A 26229-nucleotide genomic window follows, 5' to 3' on the forward strand; every position below is an offset into this window, starting at 1 on the left:
TCTCCTCTGTCCTTTTATGTTTTCAACAGAAAACTGCTGCATACTTTATTTGCAAGTGGCTTGCATTTTATAACAAGACAGAACCCAATTTATCAGTCAGTGAACTGTGAAGTCCACCCCCACAATATTATATAATAAAACCCTCTATGTAATCACCTGAGGTTACTAATGAGAGATAGGTGTGATGTCAGAGACTACAAAAGGTTTCTTGAGGCCTTTGATAGTGTCATTATTCCCTGAGCCCTTGGTTTCAGTCTTTTCCCTTCCAATAGGAGGAAGTGAGACAACAAGCCTGAGAAGATTTTCCAGAGTTGTGTGACTAAGGTAAACGGGCACATAGATAACAGTCGATCTACAGACATTTTAAGGAATCTCTTTGATGACTGGAAGTCTAGACACTTGATCTGACCCAATTAAAGAGACTGAAAAGTGCTGTTTTATCAGCTGTGTAATGAATATTCATGCGTTTGCGATGATGAATGGACTTTTCTGTATAACCCTCAGATGATAATCTAGGTTTAGTGAAGCTTCTTCACCAGTGTCTTGTCCATCTCACCCAATATCTAGGTCTGTAAAACTCCTCTTCCATGACACAGTTTTTGATTGATTGCAGAATTTCCATTGTCTTAATGGAAAGTGCACTGCCCTTTAATATAACAGCACTATAAATGAAGTTGGTCTATTTACAGGGCCAGAAGCCAATTTCATTATGAGGCAATAAAACAATATTATGAAATAAGGTGTGCAAACCTCAGCTAGTGTAAGGTAGCGGTATTAAACTGACAGTCCTACATTTGAAAGCAAAGGACTTCATGCTGTATTACATCTAGAACTGCTCACTGTAAGTGCTTTGGTTGACTGCATTTTACTACAAAGTCTGTCGCATTAGATGTGAAGAAATCAATGTTGAGTGTCGGTAGGAGGCACGATGTGAACTCACATGTTTAGTACAGAACAACGTGGTTACCCTCTTTTTACCTTTGCTACTTGGAAATGTAATATATGACATATATGCCCCAAGTGTGAGTGATGTTGCCAGATATGTCATCTATTTATTATTACAGTATATACATCCTCTGGATATATGAAGATATACATTTATAACATATGTGACATACCCAAAGTAATATTTGTACATACATAATAAAAAAAAAATCTACATGATTAATTATTTTGTGGTATAACATGTTGCAACCATACAGGTTAATGATATATATTTAATTTATTTATACAATTCAATATACTTCATATATTACACTTGTGTGTGTGTGTTTCAATGGCCACAATAGGTTATTTGTCAGGAAAATATAAACACAGATGGTTTTCAGTTTGATGATCAACACTGTATTTTTTCTGCTGGGAACAGTCTCATGGGTTAAATATAACGTCTTTCAAAACTGTTACTTCTGCAGATAAAATGCAGCAACTCAACCCAGAAACTCAGAAGAAATATCTTTCTAACCCACAATTTGAAATTTGACAGAAGCTGACGAGCCGTTTTTTTCTCTGCTCATGAAATAATGAACAATAAAGGTGAAAGGATTTCCTGAATCTGCATGGCATGTCCTTGTGTACTGTTACACTGCACTGTATGCCACAATGGGCCTGCATTTCAGAGTGTCAGTGAGCTCAGGGCAAATACTTTAAAATTTGAATCTCTGCTTTTATCATATGATTTAGTTTTTCATATGAGCCTGAATTGAAAAAAAAGAACTAGGAACAGTGTTTCATTGTCACAAACAAGGAATAAATCCATAAACAAAGCAGTAACATAAAACACATCTTACTCTCATATAAAACATGTCATGTTCCCCGAGCTGAAATGCTTCTGACTTTTAACATACATCATCGAGTGATGTTAAAAATTAGTAATAGAGAAAGAATGATGGGATTTTACTTTACTGTCTGATAATGCTGCCTTTATAATATTCAGCCACTTTCAAGGACACAAGTCACTTATCAGTTTGTTTTGGCCCAACAGATTCATCCTAGAAGCTTTCTTTATCACTCTGAGTTCCAGCTGGGAGGAAAGACACTTCATGTCATTCTGACAGCAAAATAAGTCATCCTGCCTTTAAAATCCATGTTTATATGCTTCATTACAAAAAAAAAAAAGAAGACAAAATCACATGTAAGGATGAATTAGAGCGGTATACCTTTAAATGTGACATTTGTTTACTGCACTTATTAAACAACATTTGACAGTACAGAATGATAAATGCACAGTTGCAGTATCACATCTATAAAGTCACATTAAATTTAAAGCATTTGACTGAGATAGATTTAATTGATATCATGTGTTCAACCTGGTCTTGGCTGCAGCCTGGTTTAGGTTTATATAAACCAATAATGAACTACTAACCCTGACCCTGGTTTACTGTAGCATTAAGGACTCTGAATTGTCTATGCTTGAATGGTGCTATAATAAACCTGGCTTGTGTACAGAAAGGCTGCACTGAAAAAGTGGATGTGATTCTCAAATGAAAGCCTTTAGCTTTACCAGCGATCCACAAAATACTATCATGAGGTGCATTTGTGCAGTATTTGACTGAAAATGATTCTCCTATCCTCACTGTGGGAGACACTGCTGTTATTTGCGTCCCCACTCACATGTAGTGGCTTGAAAAACCAATCTGAGCCAATCTGAGAGTTTTCAAGAGGCAATCAGGGCCTCCCATTGTGTGGACAAGAAGAGAGAGGAGGAATTATGACAACAGGGAATGGATCAGAAGAGGTGATCTCTTCTCCATGGGATTAAAGTCTGTACTAAGAAAGTGAACTGTTGATCTAACCTCTGCGACCCCTCACAAGGCATGAGCCAGTGACTGCTGCTGCAGCCTTCATTAAACTGCTGTTTATTACTCACAAACTTCCCATCCACCTGATTGACAGAGAAATAATTGCTGCAAAAAAATGCATGTGGTTTTACAAGCTGGTATTACAATGGAAAGAGGCTGGCGGTCAATAAACAATGCAGCAGTTAGAATCAATAATGTCTACCCTGAGTCACTCGCTCCAATCTGTAGTGCTTGATTTGGCCAGCAAGGGAGTGGTTACACTTCCTCAGGTCATAGACAAACTATAATTCTTGCCTCCCTGCTGCCTTCACAATTACAGCAGCTGTATTAAAGCAATTTTTCATTCAAAAGTCCCAAGGCTGAGAGGAGACAAAAGGGCTGAGCACAGAATTTTTGGTCCTGGGTCTATTCACGATGCCCTTACACACTTGCCTCTCTGTGTATTTTACATTTATTTTCAAAATTGATTTATCTTTCAGTTTTTCAGTGAATTATTTAATTGACAAAATGTCAGGAAATAAATATTCTGTATCAGAAGTTACCAAGGCACAAAATGATGTGTTAGATTTGCTAAAAAAAAGTTCCAAAAGAAGAAAAAAACAAAAAGAAAAACTGTTATTTGAAATGAGCAACTCTTTTACACATGAGGGGACTGAAAAATCTGATCAGTGTATCCCAAAACCTCCAGGTATTATTGGAAATACTGACTCTTTATAGACTTTATTTATAGACTCATTTAAGAAAGACAAAGCTGCAGTGAACCTTCAGAGATTTGTCCTCTGGAGGCTCTGCTCCAAAATGTTTTCTACAAAGTTCCAGTAAAAATGTTCATGGTGTTTCATCAACTGTGCTTAAATAAATGTGGAATATTTTGTTCTGAGAAATGGATAAACATGAAAAAAATTGTCTTATTAAAATACAACCAGTGATGGACAGTTTCGGTTGGCCGGCTTTTGTCACAGGAATCAGTGTTTTATTTTAAACATGCTGCGGCCACCTGCTGTGACTGCCAAAGTTCATTTTCACTGATCACACGCCTAAACACAAACAAACAAACATATTCTAATATATTAGTACATCATTATTCCTGCCACTTAAACCCAAGGAAGCGGTTTTGACAAGGTGCTTCTTCAATCCCACGTGGGTTCCTGGTCACACTGAACATGCAACACATTTTCTTTACTTACTGATAAAGTGATGCCTCCTGTCTTTATTAAACACAGTCTGTGCTTTTAGAAATCTTTTAGTACAATCAGTGATTGGCCTCACTTTGCTTTGGGTGCTAAAAGCCGTCAGTTAGTGGCCAACCTTGTGATTCCTTTACAAAACGAAAGATTCATTCTGTAGAGCTTGCACTCATTTTACACCTGCTATCATTTCTAGTTAATCATGTTTCATCAGTTAAAAAGGGCCATCACAGAAGGTAAACACAACACACATGCTGTAACTTTGACTTACCGGTAATCATAACTCAGTCTTTATATATTATTGCATCTCTTCATTAATCACTGTACATGTAGGATCAGATACGGGGTCTTAAGCACATGACATGGGTACAGAAAACTCTTCAACATATAATAATACATGATTATTAACAAATGACAAATTGACACCAGAACACAGTCACACCACAATAAGCACATGGGATTTGATGGCAGGCAAATGGGTTACAAACACACATGTGGTTATTTTAACAAAGTGTGAGTATGACAAAAAAAAAGGGCAACGGCCCACCAGCAGAACAAAGCCTGCATCTTCAGGCAATGGATTAACAACAACACCAAAACATAGTCCATGCAACACTGAGGGGACATCAAGCCTCTGGGCACAGGGACCCAGAAATTGGGTGGGGGGGTAAGTAGGAACTGAGGTTCCCCAGAGGTCAAATAAAAATAAAATAAAATAAAACTTGCCATGTAGTTTGCTGTGGTCACACTCGGGTATGCAAGATCAAAACGGGTAACCAGTGCAGGCTGCAGGTAAGAAATGAAAGACAAGATCACCAGCCAGTAAAGAGAGAGAGACCTGAGCCCAATGCATCAGGATAAACAAGCATTAGTAATGGTTACCCAGTCACATGTTGAGTGGAGGGAGAAGGAAAATGTTCAAACAGGTGAAGATTGATGAGGATGAGGGGAGTGAATCACACTGGCTTCCTGAATTCTTTCAGTGAATGAGGAAAATCCTCATTAGGCTTGTGGGAGAGTCTTGCCTCACAGAGTGCAAAACCACAGACAATCACTGCTGCACTACTGTGAAACTCAAAACAGATTTAACAGGTTTATGTTCACAGCACAGAGATATCAACACTGCCAACTGTCACCACCCAAACAACATTGCAACCACTACAAAATATCACTCCCGTGCAGCGCACCTGTCCCCACCTGCTCTTCCTCGCTGCTGTGTGACACATTTACACAAACAATGATCACCCTACCACACGTAAGTATGAGGACCATCAATGAGACATTGCCTTCACTGCTTTATTGCCCACATTTTACGTTGTATGACAATTGGTCAGATGTCATTAATAAGTCTGCTGGATGACTTCATGGCACCAGATATCAAACAGAGCTGAAGCACTGACAGCAGACGACAGTGAAGTTTTCTAACACATCAACAGGAAACAGAGAGGATTATAGGACCTGGTCTTATATTCAAAGACTAAAGTGTCAACATCATCATCTAATAACCACACTGCAAGAGAGGCACTGTGTTCTGCTGTTATGAAGCAGGTCATAGGTCAAAGGTTTACACTGAATCAAAGTCAAGGTCATTTAATGCACAATGATTTAGTCATATTACGATCTAATTTGAAGGTCAAGAAGAAAATAGTCCAAATACACCAGAAGGGGCTAGGTAATTTCTTCATATATTTAGATAAACTGAAGTTCAACAACAACAGATGCTCTGAACACATTAGGAAGAGTTATTGTGCTGCAGATGTCACATCACAGCAGATCTATGACAAGGTTATCTATGACGTTCCAGAAAATGTTCTGACCTATTTAAAAAGAAAAAAGCATCACTACATTTCATAGTAAATAATGTAAACACAGGATGAGAATATTATTAACTATAAAATTGAAACTGAAATCATTCTGTGAGTGTGACTCAATGTTCTCTGAGGTAAAACACAGAAAACATGCAGCCAATTCTTTCTCCATTCACTGAAACAACAAATGGTTTGGCAAGGATTTCAAACCCTGAAATTAACTGCGGACACAGGAGAACCTCTCTTCACCTCCAACGCTGCCCTCTGCTGGCTCAGACCTGAGCACAGACACAACCACCAACAGCCTGCATCTGCCAGTGAAGCCACCTGTGACCTTTAACACAGCCACCTCATTCACCTGGGTTATTTCACACTGTGACAGTGAACTCCTGAGACATCAGAGGCCGGAGTCCAGGTCAGAGCCCATGCTGGCACTTCATGTGTCCAGACAATGCAAAGGGAAGATGTGTCCCAGGAACAGTAAAGGCAGAGATGAGGACGGATATGAGGGCAGAAATTTATCATTTTCCTTTCTAACGATTCATAAAAACTACTAACTGACAGCAATCACAGAAACACAACAAAGAAAGGAAAGGGAAAAGCACAGGAAGGAGGAAACACTTTCGAATAATTCAGATCTGCATCAAAAAGATAAAGCTGTCCTGAATTCAATTGAGTCCACTGTCTACTCACCCTTCTGTGCTACATTCACAAAATAAATGATATGTGTTCTATAATTTATCTGGGTGTTGTGTATTGTCTCCTGGCTCTCCTTATTACCCAATCATCAGTCGTGTTACAACACTACAAGTTGTTGTTTAGCACTTTCCTCATACATGCTTAATAATTATACTGAGCGTTCTGTGGCCACATCGATGCTAAAAAGACAAACAGAGGAGTGGGCGGCCATGTTGATAGACATTCATGGTGCTGAACTGGATGGAGGTTGGAGGGTCATGGATTCTGTGATTGGAAAGAGGTTGTAGTGCTGACCTTAAGAGGAGAGATGTGGGAATGGGACACATAGCCGTGCACATTTTCGATCTCAGACAGATTCTTCTCGGACACGTGCACAAGCTCAGGGGACCGCACTTCGTTGGTAAGCCGTGGGAATCCCAGGTCAAGAGGCGGCGAGTCGTCTTCGTGGTAATGGTACTGCTGTGAGTGGAGAGGGAGGGAGAGAGAAGGGGGGGCATGAGAGAGACAGAAAAGCACTGGCAGACACAAGTGATGAGGTCTACATGCTGTAAGTGTGTTACTATTCTCACGACAGGACTAAACTGTGCTCATCATGTTGGCAAACTCATGGTCACATCCTAATTCTGACTGTTTTCTTGTGTTGGTGCAGTTCAACACAAAGGTGACGCAGTGTCGTATGTATGAACATCTAGATGGCAAAACTATGAGAAACACCAGATTCAGAAACCCTATAAGCTTTTGGATTAAACTCAATTTGTTGTGTACTATTATTTATGCATAAGAAACATCAATTCTACACAGTGCATCAAATATATATTATATGATTTTCTCTGTAGATACTAAGTAGGTTCTTTTAACCTAGAGAGGGGAACACTCTGGACCACTGTTACACCACAATCAGTGGTGCTTATCACGCCGTCCCCCGGGCTGCACTGGGCCACTCTGACCATGTCATGGTCCACCTGATTCCCACATACAGGCAGAAACTAAAACTGTGTAAACCTGTCGTGAAGACATCGAAGCAGTGGAGCAGTGAAGCCATAGAGGATCTGCGGGCATGTTTGGACTGCACTGACTGGGAAGTGTTCAGGACTGCTTCCAACAGTCTGGATGAGTTCACAGAGGCTGTGACGTCATACATCAGCTTCTGTGAGGACTGCTGTATCCCATCACGCACCAGGGTGAGTTATAACAATGACAAACCCTGGTTCACAGCTAAGCTCAGTCAGCTCAGGAGGCAAAAGGAGGAAGCTTTCAGGAGTGGGGACAGGGACAGGTTTAAAGAGTCCAAGTACAGGTTTAGCAAAGCGGTGAGAGAAGCTAAACGACTGTACTCTGAGAAACTTCAGCTCCAGTTCTCAGCCAATGACTCTGCTTCTGTCTGGAAAGGGCTCAGAAAGATCACAAACTACAAACCTAAACCCCCCCACTCCACTAACGACTTCCATCTGGCCAACGATCTGAATGAGTTCTACTGCCGCTTTGAAAGACAGTGGGACAAGCCTGACACTAACCTCCACATCAGAGCCACATCAGAACCCCCGTCCTCCCCTACCAAAGGAACATCTCTCTCTATCCTGGAGAGAGATGTCAACAGGCTTTTTAAGAAGCAGAACCCCCGCAAAGCAGCCGGTCCTGACTCTGTCTCTCCATCATCCCTGAAGCACTGTGCTGATCAGCTGTCTCCAGTGTTCACGGACATCTTCAACACCTCGCTGGAGACCTGCCACGTGCCAGCCTGCTTCAAATCCTCCACCATCATCCCTGTCCCCAAAAAACCAAGGCCCACAGGACTAAATGACTATAGACCCATTGCCCTGACCTCTGTGGTCATGAAATCATTTGAGCGCCTTGTCCTGTCCCACCTCAAATCCATCACTGACCCACTCCTGGACCCCCTGCAGTTCGCCTACAGAGCCAACAGGTCTGTAGACGACGCCGTCAACATGGCTCTCCACTTCATCCTCCAGCACCTGGACTCCTCAGGGACCTATGCCAGGATCCTGTTTGTGGACTTCAGCTCTGCCTTCAACACCATCATCCCGGCTCTGCTGCAGGACAAGCTCTCCCAGCTGAGCGTGCCTGACTCCACCTGCAGGTGGATCACCGACTTCCTGTCTGACAGGAGGCAGCACGTGAAGCTAGGAAAGCACGTGTCTGACTCCCAGACCATCAGCACTGGATCCCCGCAAGGCTGCGTTCTTTCTCCTCTGCTCTTCTCCCTGTACACCAACACCTGCACCTCCAGCCATCAGTCTGTCAAGCTCCTGAAGTTTGCAGACGACACCACTCTCATTGGACTCATCTCTGATGGCGATGAGTCTGCCTACAGGTGGGAGACTGACCGTCTGGTGACCTGGTGCAGGCAGAACAACCTAGAGCTAAACGCTCTGAAGACAGTGGAAATGATAGTGGACTTCAGGAAGAGCCCAGCCCCACCCACCCCCATCTCCCTGTGTGACTCCCCCGTGGCTACCGTGGAGCATTTTCGCTTCTTGGGAACCACCATCACACAGGATCTCAAATGGGAGCTGAACATCAGCTCCCTCATCAAAAAAGCTCAGCAGAGGATGTATTTCCTGAGGCAATTGAAGAAGTTCAACCTGCCAAGGACTATGATGGTGAACTTCTACACCTCCATCATTGAGTCCATCCTCACCTCCTCCATCACCATCTGGTACGCTGCTGCCACGGAGAGGGACAATAACAGACTGCAGCGTATCATCCACTCTGCTGAGAAGGTGATTGGCTGCAATCTTCCGTCCCTCCAGGACCTGTACGCCTCAAGGACTCTGAGGCGTGCAGGGAAGATTGTAGCTGACTCCTCCCACCCTGGACACAAACTCTTTGTGACACTCCCCTCTGGCAGGAGGCTGCGGTCCTTCAGGACCAAAACCTCTCGCCACAAAAATAGCTTCTTCCCATCTGCTATTAGCCTTATCAACAAGGCTAGAGAGCCCCACTGTTGCTGATCAATTGCACCAATCACCAGAAAAAAATCCTTGTATGTGAAAACATACTTGGCAATAAAACTGATTCTGATTCTGATTCTGATTAAATATACAGACCTTTGTGACGAAGTGACCGCTGTACAGAAGCTGTGATTTCTATGAGATCTGAATTTTGAATCTGAATTTGAAGTGAAATATTCTACAAGTATGTACAAGTAGTACAGTATGAAGTTGAATGAACATTTTGACACAATGATGATACAAATGATGATACAAATATAGTGATAACAGGTCATAAGAGTCAACAATGGCTCTAACGTGTGAGGTGACCCAGTGAATTACACATTTCCAATCACAGCGCTTCAACATGATGAAACCTCCTCATATCTCTGATAAGATCAAACATATCACACATGAAATACTGACACAAATGCACATGTTGTTATGTGGTTGATGACCAGGATGATACTGTATCCAGTTTGGATGGGGTGAAATATAACTACCCCCCTCTTCCCCTCTCTCACCCAGGGAGCGTTCATCAAGGCAGGGTTCATGCAGGGTGGGGTCTGGCCGTTGTGGGGTGACCCCTGTACTGCTGGTGGCCTGTTCTGGAGAGAGCAACAGGACCAAATGTGACCACCAATAGCAAACACAACAGGTGTGACTGAAGAAATGAAGTCACATCCACAATTCCAAGCACACAACCAGCCACACAAAGAGCAAACACACTGGCAGGAGGCTGGGAAGAACCGCTACACACAGATATTCTGCAGTAACACAACACACATCGGTGCATGCAGGATGACATGGTTAGAGTGAAACACACGTGAAACGTGAAACACACGTACACACACACGCACACAATGCATTCCCTAGCCCCTTACCCTAACCATCACAACTGAGTGCCTAACCCTAACCCTGACCCTAACCCTAACCTAAACCTAATTCTAACCATAACTCTAAAACCAAGTCTTAACCCTCAAAATGTGATTTGAAGGTGTCTCAAAAAGTGAGGACCGGCCAAAATGTCCTCACTTTCCGAAAATGTCCTCACTCTGTTAGTAAAATACTTTTTTTTGTCCTTACTATGTAGCAAGTACAAGTACACACATACACACACACAGATAGTAACAGATGAATACAGAAAGACAAAGAAACAATCATGCAATAACATTTCTGGCTGGTAGACCTGTGACACAGTGAACCAAAGCATGGCACAATTCTTAACTAAATATTTCTCTCTTGGAAAAAAATAGAGAAATACTCATACGTAATATTCAACCTAAATAAAAAGATTGTTGCAGTTGCACCAACATGGTTGCATCACTTTAAGTCAGATACTCAACCTTAAATTGAACCTGGCGTCAAGGCAACATTTGACCAAATGATGGACTGAAAGAGGAAGAGCAGACCTCTCAGAGCGCCTCTTCACACACTGAGGATGACTGAACAGTAATTAATGAATGCATCAGACTCAGAGAACAAGGCGTTACACAAATAGAAGTGATCTACGCACAGAGAGTGTGGCTCACTGCATCTCTGAGACGTAAACCGATTGTAACGCCTCAGTGATAACAGTTATTTTTGATGATGCCTGAAGGCAGCAGAGTAAGGAGATGCATTCTTACGTTAGGAGGAAACAGCTCTGGGCCACTGATATATCAGCTCCTAAAAATATGACTTCATCCAATAGCTGTATTCTCATGCATGAATTATCTACTGTATAATCTACTGTACAGTGTCAGATAACTGAAGAGGTGATGTTCACAATAGTAATTTGTTATTTTAAACACACAACAAAAAAGAGGGTATAAATAACAGATGGATAAATGTGATATTGTACATACAGTCTGTCTGTGTGTCCGTCTGTCAACATGCAGACATTCTCCATTGTTTTCATTTTCCCCTAGTCTCACACTTTTGGACACCATTGTATGCATGTTAACACACACACATAAACACAAACAAACACACACACACAGTTAGAGAAGGAGATCTGTTGTGTTTGTGTTGTTTTGCTAAACATTTTCCACCTTAACTCTGAGTCTTTCTGTTTTTTGCAGTACCCACTGGCTCCACGTCTTTGTGCTGTACCTATATTTGGGAGACTATTATGACACAGGTAGGAGTTTCATTCAAGCTACTGAAGCAGTTCCTCAATACACTCTGTAATTACTGCCTTCCAGCAGGATTAATCAGTGGATCAGGAGATGTGCTGCAGAAACATGTAATACTGAGGTGCTTCCTTGCTTTTGGTTCTGCTGCAGTGATATCTGATAAAAAATATAAGATCAGTTCTGCAGAGAGCGAGGCTGTAAAAAAAGTCCAATAATAAAACGAGCTGATAGCAGAGGGGCCACTGTTAACAAACACAAGAGAATGTGTTACTGAAGCTGGGAGACAATTAGGCTATAAGACAAATTACAACAACTACAAATTACATATTGTTACCATCTAATTCAGTTTATGAAAGAGAGAGACGACATATCAAACAAGTCGTTAAGCTACATTTCAGACTTTCAAACTTTTAAAGGTGGAATGCCCCATTTATACAAGCATTATACAAGGTTCCTAACATTCATAAGAGTCTAACTTATCCTCCAGGAAATGCAACACAACCGAATACACAGATAACCAAACATGCTGCAAATAATAAGTATAATACCCAGTGTTTCCAGGGGACACAAAAAAGCGATGAGCCCGGCTGGGACACACTTTCATGGATGTATTATAACACATGTATTATGATTCATCCACGTTTCACTTGTTGTTCAACGCTTATAACTTCAAAAGTCACAAAACACTGAACAAGTCCAACAACAACAAGCATCCCTGCCAGGTTCATCACTGTTTTGTGTCCCCAGGAAACATTTCTGTTGTGCTGTAAGTATTTACGGCTCATTTGGTTGTGTTGTGTGTATTTGAACACACTGACAGTGTCAGGACCAGCAATCCAACTGGACTCAGAGAAATGTCACAAGTCGGGACGTTGACGAATCAAACAGATTCTTCTAAACATAGCTACAACAACACACACACACACACACACACACACACACACACACACACACACACACACACAGTATATCATGCACTAACTTATTTTCAGCCATCCTCTCAGGAGATGAGGACACGAGGAGGCCAGAAGCAGCGTCTGTCTGCTGAAGGCCATAACGCCAGTTCCCAAACACAGATGCTGTTTCTACTGGGGGTTGCTACAGGGGGAGGGAGGCAGGTGTCTGCAGCTTCTACTGCTTTCTGCCTTACCACAGCAAATTTAATGGGAGAGAGGAGACTATCTAAACATAGAAACTACAAACACACCATATCTGAAATTATACTCTTCTTACACAGTCAGCACTTACGGGACATGATTCATCTTGTAACCACTTCTATCAATTAACACATCTCATATAGTTAGTCTTGTACAGTGGTTCCCAACCTGTGGGCAATGGCCCACTGGTGGGCCATGAAGGTATTCGAAGGGGGCCCACAAATCATTTACAACAGAGTGGTTTCAAATGACACAATTTTAATGAAAGCATTAAAAAAAAAATTCTCATGCTAAGGCAATAAGTGATAACCCAATGACAGGAACTTTTATGTTGTCATATACTATCTGTGTTATCTCAGTCTGATTGCTCACTGAAAGATGGCATCCATGGTGAAAACAGGAGTAGCAAAATGGACAGCTAGTAAACAACAGGAAGAGTTAAAAGAGAGTAAAGAGACAGATGGTGAATCAACAAGTGATCTCTCCCATTAAACAAAAAAGAAGAATTGAGCTTCCTCTTTTTTCAGTTCAGCCCTGAATTTTTGATTGTTATCAGTAAAATAAAAAGTGATCTGAGAGGACATTATTTGGCCTCTGTATTGTTACAGGGTTGGATGTGGGTCGCCAACATCTTTGAGATTTTCAAGTGGGCTATGAGTTGGAAAAGAGTACACCAGCAGGAGGAGATGGAGCAGGAATGATGTCACTTTATTTGAGCTTCAATATCCATTTTATTCATGCATAAACTTTCTCAGTGACACCTCTGTGTGTCTCCATATGGAATCATGAAAATCAAGCTGTGGTGTACTGCCAATAACTTGCTTACAGCTATACTATACAGTGTGATGCTGCAGATGATATACCAATCTAATACTACTGCTGCCACTACCACTACTACTGCTACTACTACTACTACTATTACTACTACTAGAAATAAAAGACATCTGCTGCCTGCAGAGCCTTTTCCTACTACTATGTTCCTCGGGAACAAGCTCCCTGCTGACATCACACTGTCAGCAGGCATTGATCTCAATCTAATGTAGATTAGCCACAAAAAGACTTTCAGTCTGGATGTCACCACTCCAGCAACAGTACATGCTCAGTCAAAAGAAAACTTTAGGCCGTTTTACTCTTTCAAAGCCGAGAACAACAAGTGTGCATCGCACAGGACTGCATCACACTGCCTCCACCAAGCTACTTGTGCAGTTTGTTGTATACAGCAGCAAAACTAAGTCATGGCACTGAGGCATGAAGAGTGCCATGTGAATGAAGCATGGCTTCGTTAACTGATGTATGCTTAAACATGTAGCAAGAGACTAATGCTACTAGGAGAGAGGCAGAGAGAACCGGGGGGGATGGAGGAAGAGGAGGGCATCTGACTACGGGATGAAGGCTGAGGAAAAATGCTTGTGAAACAAAGCAGAATCTGAGAGGATCCAATAATGAGATTTATCAGAGCGCTGCAAAAGGTTAAATTCCAGTGCTATCAAAAGGTACAATGTGCATTTGAATGTGTTTTTTTCTCATCTGCACAGGTTGAACAGACTGGAGTCCTGTTAGTAGCTGTTAGCTTGGAGGATTTTTGTCTAAAAGGAAAATTCAAAAATAGGTTACAGCTTCTTGTTGATTGCTGCCTATAGTTTCTATAACAACACATGTATGTTACTGTACATTAACAGAAAAATATGATGCATATATAATATATATAATATGATGACAGAGACTTGGACCCAATCCGGCCCCTACATCCTCCCTCTTCCCACTCTCCCTCGGTAAGAGCATTCACTACTGCTACATTAAGTGTCATTATAAACTAGTGACCCTTGAGTGGGAGTGGGTTACAAAGCCTCCAACACTGAGTATGCACTGATGCAGATTTACAAATCACACTCCCAGAGAGGTGCAGCATCGCTTTGAGTCCAGGATGGATGAAAGGCCACAAGCCTACAAAGATGAGTTCCATGTGTTTGTTTCCAAGGGAGAAATCATAAATTACTTTAAGAAGACACTTCACAGACTCGGTCCATGCACACATTACAATATTAGAGGTTACATTGTATCTTGGAATGAAAATGTCTAAACATATCATGTTTTTATTTGGGGGGGGTACATATTTTGACTTGGTGAATCTCTGACTGGAAGTGAAACATTGACTATTTAAGTAAATGTGTTGTTTTTAATCAGTGTGCAGGTATCGTGTTGGAAAAACTGCGCAGTTTAAGACTGTCACTGCAATCAAAGCGCTGTTGTTTTACTCCAGCAGCAGTGACTCTTATTCCACACAGCTGGATCACACCAAGCTGTTGTTCTGTGTCAACCTGAGCTAAACACTTGAAAATACAGCTGGAGAAAATCTGACATCAGTCAAGCTTCACAGTGCTTGCTCTCGTTTTTTTTTTTGTTTTTTTTTCAGGAAATAAATTCATTGCAATTAAAAATTATTCACAGTGTTTCATTTTTCATTCATCATCATTTCTTGGTGATCAAAAACAACAATGAATTTATTTTCTTGGTTAAGCTGCAAATCCTCCTCCTACAGTGCAATGCCTCTCAACATGAGGGTTTATAATATGCTGTAGCCGTGGGGCTGCCCGGGCTGTGCTGTGTGCAGAGCGTAACCACTCACGTGTGGTGCTGTCATGCTCCACTCAGAGGATCCCTCCTTTCTGACGTTTGCTACAGCCCTAACCACCAGAATCACGAGGAGATGGAAATGTGGGGTGGCATGGCCGAAGGCAGATTCAGAGCCTCTGTGCAGATTTAGTGTGGAATCTCCTTACGGTTGTGTGCACTGACCTCTTTCTCTGGCTTTATATACCTACAGTAAGACTCTCTTCCCCCATTCTCTGCTACAGTCCTAATCCCTACGATTACCTACGAACGATCCCTACGAACGATGTGAAAATGAAAAAGTACCTGCCCTCTGCTTTTCTTGCTTTTGCAGTCAAACATACACATTTCTGTTGTCATCCTTTTAGCTTCACTGTGTCAGGCTGTGTGAGGGGGCTGAGAAACCCCCTCACTAAACAGGTGTTTTGTGCTACAGAGATAACAAGATTATATCCATGTAGTCTTACTGTTATAGCTGCATCTAAACCTATAATCATAATATCCCTAACCTAATAGCTCACAAAGCTTGCTTGTTTGGATTATGGGGGATTCTGTTGTTAGTTTTTTTCCTCTCTGAGGTCCACTTCCGAGTGTCATGGCAGCGTGCACATGACGATGTGGCTACCCTACTTCCACTCGTTCAGCTTTGTTAAACTGGACCAAGTTTAACTGAGGAAAGAGGTGACTTAATTTGGTTCAAGCTGCCTTCCTGATACTGCTCTTCATTTTACTATTACATACACCTCAGTGCTGTCGGCTAGCATCCTCATCTAAAACTTGAAGCCAACATGGCCCCTTGAGGCTGCCTTCAAAAGTCACTATAGACTCTCATGTCAAAATGTCCAACTTTACAGCAGAAATAAACATATTTACAGCCTTTAGCCAGGAGTTAGGAGGAGTCAGGCACTGCCAAGATGGCGACAGCAGAGCCGCTCACTCTGAGCTTCAAAACTGTGGGTGATGTCACGGAGGCTACATCCATCTTTATTTATTAGTCTATGGTATGCATATATTAACAGCACATTACGTTTACCATTATTACCTGCAGCTAAAGAACCATATGCTCTCTGATTGGTTTGTCATTGTTCAATCAGATACAGGTGTAAGGACTCGAGGTGAGCGCTATTAGAGGACTAAATGATTTAACATTGCTACCCTCACTATGTGGCACCAGAAAATTTGTTGGTTGAACTATTAATACTTTATAAATTTAAAAACCTGGTTATGTCCATGTGCTAATACCAGGATGTTGTAAACAAGAACGGTGCAAAGTCGGGAAGATAAGAGTAAAACCAGCTCAGTTTGGTAGGTACTTTGATCTGGAAAATGAAAGTTGTCTGTAGGCTGTGTCAGAATAAACTGGTGTATAACCACTTGACCACATTCAGCATGGGCATATGGACGTGGTAAGACGGCTGCTGGTGCTAGCCCTGCTAACGTTAGCCACACTCAGCAAACCAGTGACATTGTTTACACACAATCGCTGTGATCCTTCTCGGTCTGAAAAGGTAACGCAGCTCATCATCAGTGTTTTCTCATCTTTGGACCAGATGACTTTAAATGTCTAAATTTAAATTAAATCCACAGGGAAATTTGTTGTTAGGAACATGGTAAAAACAGGGTCTACAGTCATATTTCCATCTTCAGTGGTTTGGTGCCATTTTCTGCAATGTCTGCACACAGATGTTCACCTCTCCACTGATATTGTTTATTCACAGACTTTATTCAAGCATTCTCTTTTATTTTTTTTATTTTTATTTTTTCCAAAGCTTCTCTGCACACGTACAAATACTAATTTACAAATAGAAATTCTGGAATTATTTGTGAACATCACTTTACAAAATGATACAAAATATTTTGAGAAATATTTTGGACACCAAACTGGGCCCTTATAGAACGACCATGACAGTAAATGTGACAACAGAGACACTGGAGCAATGTTCAACTCAAGTGGCAGAGAGGTCTGAGAACAATCAAAACCTGATGACTTCCCTTTAAACTGACTGATGCAAACAACTATGCTCACTTGTTTTATAAGGAGGAAATAAATAGGAAGGAAAGTAGAGAGGGAAAAGCACAACTGAGACGTAAATCCTCATTTTGATGAAAAGATCAGGGGAGAAGAAAGCTGAGGTCTGAATGACCATAATGGATACAGTTACTGTAAAGCTGTGCTACAGTCAGAAGAATGAGCACACATTTGAAGTGATTGTAAGGGGTGGTGGGTAATCGTCAAGTCTATCAAGCTGTAACCAGAAACTACAGTTAAACCACAGAAACTAGATGTAGTCATTTATCTAATGATGTTAAATACTGATCTAATACCAGTGACCTTTTTATCCAAAATGTCTTTATGAGGAACTTATCATGTGATGCTGTAACTATAACTGTAGGTAGAGACATTAAAACAAAAAAGTAAACATTAACCTTGTGAAACTTGTATTTACATTGTTAAGAAGTTGCATTATTGTTGTATCAATTTCATAAAGGCACAAGAACTATCATATTTAACTACTGCATAAGACACATACAACTCCTGCTTGGCATCACTACCTGCTGAACAACACAGCTTCTCAAGTAGTGTTTTTAGCTCCAGTAGCTAATCGTTTATCTTAAATAAGCTACAATATTGGTCCATGTTTTAGAGCCAGTCTCATGCAGTCAGGAGTGTCCTGTGTGCAGGAGCTTCATGCATCAGGGTCAGCTCACCACAGCAGAGGTAAAAAAAACTGCTCTGGCACATTTCTGTACCTTTGCCTCTACCTTACCCTGAGAATTTAGTTTCAGACAGTTTCAGAATAGAAAATAAAATCACTTTCTGATGAATCTAAATCATTTTAGAATGTCGACCCTTCATCCCTGCCACAGGGAAACAGAACAATGACGGCACAAATTGACCAAAACAGGAGGCAGAGGAGGACGACGAGAAGTGTTGAACTTGCATTACAGCACATTAAAGGCAGAGGAGTAACTCTGCCCTCTCGTCATGATAAATGAAGCGTGACAGGGATGCAGAAATATTACAGCAGTTGTAAATGTGCCCTCATTAAGCCCCAGTAAGCATCAACACAGCTTCAAGGACTGCAGACAGCAAAAGAAACTGCTCTGCTTTTCAGAGAAAAATTGTTTCCTCACCTGTCAGCTTATAAAAGAACACAAATAACAGTGCACTCCACCTGATTCTCACTTCCATCAGTTGTATCACATGTTTACACAGATAGTACCACAAGATAATCCTCTGTACGGTATGATGAATACAGGATGACTCTCCATTCACTGATCTGCCACTCAAAATGAGCCACTGCCAACATCACCATGTTGCTCTGAAGCGATGAAAAGTGGTCTGCAACCTACCTTGCATCCAAACATCAATGACAAAGTGTTGTTGGTGCAGGCAACTTTGCAGTGACACAACACTGGCGTGCACGCTGGGGTTTTCACTATTGGAGACATTCCTGTAAAAAGAGTAGCTGGACAGACTCTGCTGTGGCACCAAGTTTCAGCGAGACCAGACGAGATCAGCTGCAGCAGGACCCAACAAGAGAACTGCAAAGAGGCTTCATGAGAGTGTGGTCTTGCATACGGGCTTTTTTCTTACACACACACATGCACATATACACACATACACAAATACACTGACACTGTCACCACCATATACTCCTCTTCCCGCTCTCTCTCTCTCTCTCTCTCTCTCTCTCTCTCCCTCTCTCTCTGTGCCCACTGTCTCTATCCATCTCTCTTCCCGCTTTGTCTCGATTAACATCTTCCTCTTCCTGTCAAGTCTCATTTCTGTGGAAATGTAACTTATCACCAGAATAATCAGTCATATTACTTTATCCTTAATTGGTGCATTTGGAAACAAAGGATTGTCACTGTTTTTATTTCATATACTGTATCACAGTATGTGACATGTACAGTACACTGTGTATTCAGCTGCTGTGCACAGAAAGCAGCAGGTCACCCTCTCTCAGTGCTGATGTTGTATGGAGCCTCCAGCTGGCCAAGGCTTCACCTGACAAATGAAAACTTCAATCAGCAACTTTTATTGTGAAGTTCCCAGCAGAACAAATCTCAGAGCAAAAAAGATTCATTACTTTATTGATTACATTCTCAAGCTGTTGAGATGCAGCTGTGTGAAGTCATTAGTTATTGCTGGCCAGAACAATGCGTTCATTTGCAGTTGTACGAATGTGAAAAATGGCTTCCCAATCAGAAAGCAAGTCATAAAGAGGACATGCTTTTCAAGGAAACTTATCTTTGTCCAGAACATTTTACCCTGCCTTGTGTGGTGATAGTTTATATTTTACTTCTTATCAACTGATCTCATGTGCAGACCCAAACCAACGATGAACAGATCCTTCCAACAAGTGACATGTATCCATCTGTATCTGGATCAACAGGACGGTTGATACTCAAATAGAGCCACCAAAAGTGTATTAATCCACCACTGAAAATAGTCCCCAACAAATGTATAAATTTATACCATTTTTATCCCTTCACTTGGCCAGTACTCCTCCTCCTCCACCCCCTCTATTGCCTCATCACTCCAACTAACTATACAACATCTGTAATGTTAATTCATACAAACATCTCTGTGATTATCCTCACACTGCAGATGTTTGGTTTATGATGAAAAGTAGAAACCGAGGTAAGCTCATAGTATTTACAGTATCCATGCACTGGACTCAGGCTGAACTTTAGACTGACTCCATGCAAAAGACAATCAGGAGAAAACACTGGTAAAACTGCCCACACAGGTTATAGTCAATATAACCTCAGGTCATATTTACCAGGTATTTATTCTGAATCTTCTGAAACACACTGGCATGGCTGATTTGGATGATCATCATCCAACATCAGTCACACTCTGGCTATATTTTAATTGCAAACTCTGCTTTCGGAAATCAGACACTGTTCAAATATACAGCAGCTTAAGGATGTTGTTCAAGAATGAGTCATTCTACTCCTTTGTTTCTGTGTAATCTCTACATATAAGATATCCATATACAACTCACATCTATAACTGCTAACAGATGAAATTATTTTCTTCCACACAGTTGCAATTAAACCTTTTACTTGTAACTTATAGTAATTATTATCATATCCACCCCCTCACCAGCACAAATCACAGGCTACCCGAACTGAGCCCTTTGACAGACCCACAACAGTGTGCAGAAGAACACTGCACTGCACACACTTATCTGGCACTGCGCCCAGGTAAGAAATGAAATTAGTGAACCACGTGAAAATTACAAAACCACACACACCACACACAGTTACACTCTGCTGGGTCAAACTTCATCTCCTAGTCAGAATGTACTGCTTCCTGATTGTTTGCTTGGACTACTGTGACTTCTACCAGGGACACTACTAAGTGACTTCCAGTATATAGTATGTCTGTGTAAGTGCAGTGTAAGCATGTGGCATCTCCAGCAACTACAAGCTGTTATTTTAATTTCTGGCTTTTTTCTGGTGTAGAATATTTAGAAAATGCTTCCTCTACTTTTTCCACGTCTGGGAGCAGAAGCAGTCACAATGAACTAAATATATTTGCTCCTGTAAAAACAGACTGTGATTGTGACTAATAAAATGCAAACATGAACATGGGTGCAAATAGAAATTTTATGTAATGGCCACATCTTTGGGTCTAATGCAAAGTTTGTCCAAACCAGCAAATCTGGCTTTGAAACCTCTGTGTTTCTACAGTTACTGGCTCTAAGCTGCAGCATCTTTAAAGAAACATATCAGTGGTTTTCAGTGTTGAGACTATCCTATAGCATTTTGGATTTACTACCATCATTCCAACAGCCACTGGTTTCCATTAATTTCACAATATGAAACTGAACAGTTTGAGACAGTTGAAAATGCTTGAGATACATCCTGTTAGTGGACATGCAGCTTAACACAGTATCTGAATTTCCCTGTTAACTGATGAAATTCTGTACACATAACAGCAGGTAACCGCTGTCACAGCTGTGTTAAACTTCTCTCTCATGTGACTGTCTTCAGCCTGCAGAGCTGCAGATGATGACGTCATTACAAGTCAGGTGAGTTCTTGTGCAATGCTGTAGATGAGGATTGTGTAATACATCTGCAGCAGCTGCAGCATCAGGCCCTTTGAAACACCCTGGCAGCCACTGTGTGAACTCTGCATCCTGATTCTACAGTGTAAATCTACAGGATAGAGCACAGTGTTGTCTGAACTGAACCACTAGATGGAACTGTAACACTGAGAATAAAGTTTGGAACAGAAAGAGATGGTAACTAAAAACTCAATTACAGCCCACTGTAATAAACATTGACTGAGGTCAATGAGGATTAATTAACCCTGGGACATGTGAAAAACAATTCCACAGCACACTTCATCACAAAACTAACAAAATCCATGAGACAAATGTTCATACATGCACATTCAAAACACAAGAAAACACTGTTCCACAGTCACAAACAATCTGAATCTGTTGTTCTACTGTTTTTCATGTTTTTATTTATTCTATTGATATTACTATTACTTTTACTATTATTATTTTTAAATACCATATCGAATCTTATCTTTAAATCAAATTCCCAGATGAAACCTCCACCAGCCTGTGATTAGTAAACACAACACTTCCTCCACACGAGGTTGATGATACTATTACAAATTACAAATATATCCATTCAGGAAGACATGCTGTCATACTAGTGGCTGTGTTTACTCATCAACTGAGGACAGCCATGTTCTTTTACACTATGAAACATGTCAATGAAATACACGTCCTGTGTACATTACAGGGAATCAAGGTATCACACCATTCGATAGAGCAGTGGTCGGCAACTAGCGACTCTTGGGCTATAACTGGCCCACCAGATTATTTGGATAATCTGATTTTTTTCCTAATCTTACAGTATTGCACTGCCAGTCTGACATCTACAGTGTCCAAATAGAGAATCTCCCCCCACCTGAAGATGCTATACTTTTACTTTTATCCAAGTTGGGAGTGAATGACAGACACAAACAGTCACGCTTCAGGCCACAGGCTGCACTGTAGTTAGTGCACAATGGTTCTAAAATAGATCTCTGTCATGACAGCAACAGTTACCCACAGAATCACTTCCTTGATTTTACCTACAAAATAAAAGCATGGAAAGTTAGCTTTTTTGGTTTTCTCGAAGCAATGCTTTATTTCAAACTACCGGTATTGTGTGCTTTTATCCTGAAAATTTGTGACAGGAAATTCCAAAGGTTCTGTTGTTTGCTTGATGGACCTCTGAAAAAGCAGACATGCCATGTGTGAAATAAAAAACACTGGTTCAGTTAATCAGTCAAACATATAATATGTGACTCTGGGCCGCAGCAACACATGTTGAACAGTAACAAAACAAATTTAAGTTGAATTTTTATCAGTTCCTTAATTTAGTCTTTAATGTTCTGGCCGCCATCTAATGGAGTAGAAAAAAACTGGCCTGAGGCCATACTTACTTGCTTAATATAATTTACATTATGACAGTATTACAAAAATATAATCACATCGTTAATAAGTGATTACCTCAGTTGACTTCCTCTCCACACGTTTACCTTTTAAAACTGAATTAATGCTCTAATGTTATAAAGGTGAATAGGGAAAAGTTTTTGTCTGTATTGTGTTGAGGAAAGTATAACAACAGAGATGGGCTCTAATAGTTTTCGGGCAAAACAACGGAGGGATAAGAAATATCATGCTCTGGATATGATACAATGCATAGTTGGATGAGTTCATTGTTAGGGTTTGGGTCTGCAATTGGGATTTGTTGAGAATGATCAAAACACAGATTCATTAGCAGTTTGAAGGTTTTCTTCTATTGACAGTTAGAGATTGGTTGGTGCCATTTGTTATTAGTTCATGTGACCAAAGGCTGAATAAAATAAGTGAATTTCTTAAATACTTTCATTTGAAGAGAAAGAAAATAGTGATGTAAGTGTCAACCCATAATGTCACTCTACTGGGTGGAAGATGTAAGTGAAAATATGGTGCAGGAATTCATTATGTTTGCAACGTAACAAAACAACATGCAATAAAGTGCATGGGCTGCATCTCTTTAAATACCCACTGAATATTCCTCATTGTGCTGACAGATAAAAGGCAGTGGTTTCTTTTTCTGTCCCTCCAGGGGAACTGTCTTACCTTTCTTTTTCTCCCACATTTCTACCTCTTAAATTCCCCTACTGCCAGCACAAAAAAAACAAGGGGGCTTTCCCCTCCAAACAATACCAGCATTCTGACAAGAGAAAGGATGAGCGAGAGAGAGAGAGAGAGAGAGAGAGAGAGCCTGAGAGAAAGACAGAGACAGAAAGCATGAATGGGCAAGAGGCCACTTTATTGGCTCTCACAAAAGGAGGCCATTAGACAAAAACAAGTGGAGTCAACATGCTTCTCCGCTCGTTATCACAAACAGTTCTCTCGCACAAATTAAACAGATCCAACTGGCTGGTACAGGACAAGATGATTCAGATTTGTCAAAATGAAAACATGTCTACAGCCAATATTTTCTTATATAACTACCAGGACTACATATTTATGGTGTTTTGACAAAACAAGTGCAGGACAGCATACATGATAGCCAGGGAGTGACCAAACACTGCTACTGCTGTTCAACTACACTGTGGCCACAGCCACTGCATGAGGAGACTGTCAGCAGTTTAAAACACACACCTGTCCATGTGGAGCCTAACCCCGCAGAGTACATCCTAATCCTCCTGTGAATAACAGCTCATGAGACTACAGCTGCCACAGGCTTCAGTGAAGGATTTACGATGAAGAAAAACATTGTTGTGTCTTGTTGTAGATGAACTGACATAAAATCTGTCCAAAGAACAAAAACAAGAGTGTGCTGCCCCCCAACATCACGCACTAACATAAACCCCTCTCAGGAAGAGAGGATTTCTGCACTGCTCAAGTGTTTTAGGATGATTTTCATCATAGGTAAGATGTTCCACATATAATACCTTAATCCCACCTCTGGAGATCAAACACAAGAACAACAGATACATATGAAACTCTAAATTAAAACTACAAAGCAAAAATGAAACACAGGAATAATTTTTATTATTATCACTGTGCACATCAAAGTTATTACTGACATCTGGCAAACTCATAGTCTGACAGGTCAAGAAACTGTGATGGAAGTTTCAGGTAATAATTTCACCATTCACCTTCATTTTCACTTCCGAATAACAAACACGAATACAGCTTGAATGAGTTGTACTGAACCAATAATTTCCCTTTTTAAGAAAATAAACCAGACCTGACATGGTTTACAGAACTGACACACAGTTCCAGTATTGTGTGGTTTTATTACATTTATTTGTCATGAACAGAAAATATCAACCTCATACGACAAGAGATTTTTTATACCAGAGTTTACTACTTGCTGCTTTCCATATGCACACTACAGAAGGTAAAGTGAGAGAGTTCACCAGCTGAAACAAACAGTGGATACATCACATCCCACTAGAGCTGCATCCAACCATTGTTTTCATTACTGAGTAACTACCAATATTATTGTATATTAACTCATCATCTTTCAAAAAGTCAAAAACAGTGAGACACTTCCATCTCGAATCTGAGGAGTCAGCTGTGTGTGACGCCTCAAAAAATGAAGCAAAGCAAATAAATACATTTGTGAAGCTGTAATCACCACATTCACTAGTTTTATATCATAAATAAGTAGATTCTCTGAATTGTAACGGATGATGTTTTCAGTCAACTAAGCAATGAACTGTTTTAGCATGACATCTCTCATTATAATCAGCTATTTTGTGTGTTACACCAACGACATCTCCTGCGTGTAGTACACAAAAGGAGCTACACTACCTCACCACTGAGATTTACATGTGGGAATGATTTAGAGGCTGGGGTCTACAAGCCTGTACAGTTGAACGTCACTGTTTTACGATTTCAGTGACAGACTTTGCTGCAGTTTCAACCTCCATAGCCCAGACTGCAGGCTGAGCTGGCAGCAAATGAACACACACATGGCTATGCAGACACACACATATGCACACCCACTCACATATTATCTGTAAATACTAAAATAAGAATGGCCTTAAAGTCTTTCCTTACCTCCACACTCCTTTCTTTCTCCTCCTGCATGTCTGTGTATGAAGCTGTGTGTTTGACAGTGTGTGTGTGTGTGTGTGTGTGTGTGTGTGTGTGTGTCTGTGTGTATCTGTGATGAAATTCAACCTGCTATCTCCCTTGCTGGGAAGTGCTCTCGTCAAACTACTCCCTGCTCTCCAGCAGCACTCAGACTAACTGCTCATTGTGCTGATGTGTGTATGTGTGTGCATGTATGTGTGTGTGTGTGTGTGTGAATGTTGTTGGTGTGGTGGAACAGCAATGAATTGCTTCCCCATCAGTGCATCGGCAACTGCGGCAAACAAGTTCCCTCCCACACCCCGCCCCACTGTAGGGAGTTCAGCCAAGAGGGAACCACAGGCTGCACAGACTGTGCTGCAGCACGGATGATTCTCAAGGCAACACACAACACAGCACAAAATGAGCTTGACAACGAACAGATAGACACGTATGTAATCATTTAAATCAGTGGCTGGGAGCATACGTTTGGAAAGTTGTGCTGTTTTATGGCAACAAAGCTTGTATTTATAGTGTTTTCGAATGAAAGCACAACAGCTTGTAAACCGCTCAAGGTAAATCTTATACAACGTTGTGTCAGTGCAGCTGCTGTATTGTCTGCCTCATGGTATTAGTCTGGCAGAAACCTAATGCTGCATTCACAATGTGTGAGTGGGAGGATGACAGATGTTCATTGTTTTTGGCAGGAGAACACTTTTGTAACAGTGAAGGTAGTACAGGTAGATTTCCCTGTGTTCTCTCTCTCCTTTTTCTCGAATACCAGCATGATGACAGTAAGAGGGACAGG

At 41.0% G+C, this 26229-nt stretch overlaps 1 protein-coding gene across 8 annotated transcripts in view; it reads right to left on the reverse strand.

Moving 5' to 3' along the window:
- The window catches only part of dlg2 (discs, large homolog 2 (Drosophila)), a 165340-nt gene that overhangs the window by 76911 nt on the left and 62200 nt on the right, over positions 1-26229 (reverse strand). For 5 of the 8 annotated variants that reach the window (XM_071461135.1, XM_071461138.1, XM_071461136.1 and 2 more), the window contains exons 5-7: positions 9968-10051; positions 6787-6951; positions 4712-4771 (exon numbers count right to left, since the gene is read on the reverse strand). In XM_071461135.1, the coding sequence (XP_071317236.1) occupies positions 4712-4771; positions 6787-6951; positions 9968-10051 (309 nt within the window). The remainder of the gene's footprint in view (positions 1-4711; positions 4772-6786; positions 6952-9967; positions 10052-26229) is intronic. The other 3 variants (XM_071461141.1, XM_071461140.1, XM_071461144.1) reach the window with 1 other exon arrangement.

This window comes from Trachinotus anak, unplaced genomic scaffold, assembly GCF_046630095.1.
Source record: "Trachinotus anak isolate AG129_WGS33_773 ecotype Australia unplaced genomic scaffold, CSIRO_AGI_Tana_v1 ptg000024l, whole genome shotgun sequence".
Classification (NCBI taxonomy): domain Eukaryota; kingdom Metazoa; phylum Chordata; class Actinopteri; order Carangiformes; family Carangidae; genus Trachinotus; species Trachinotus anak.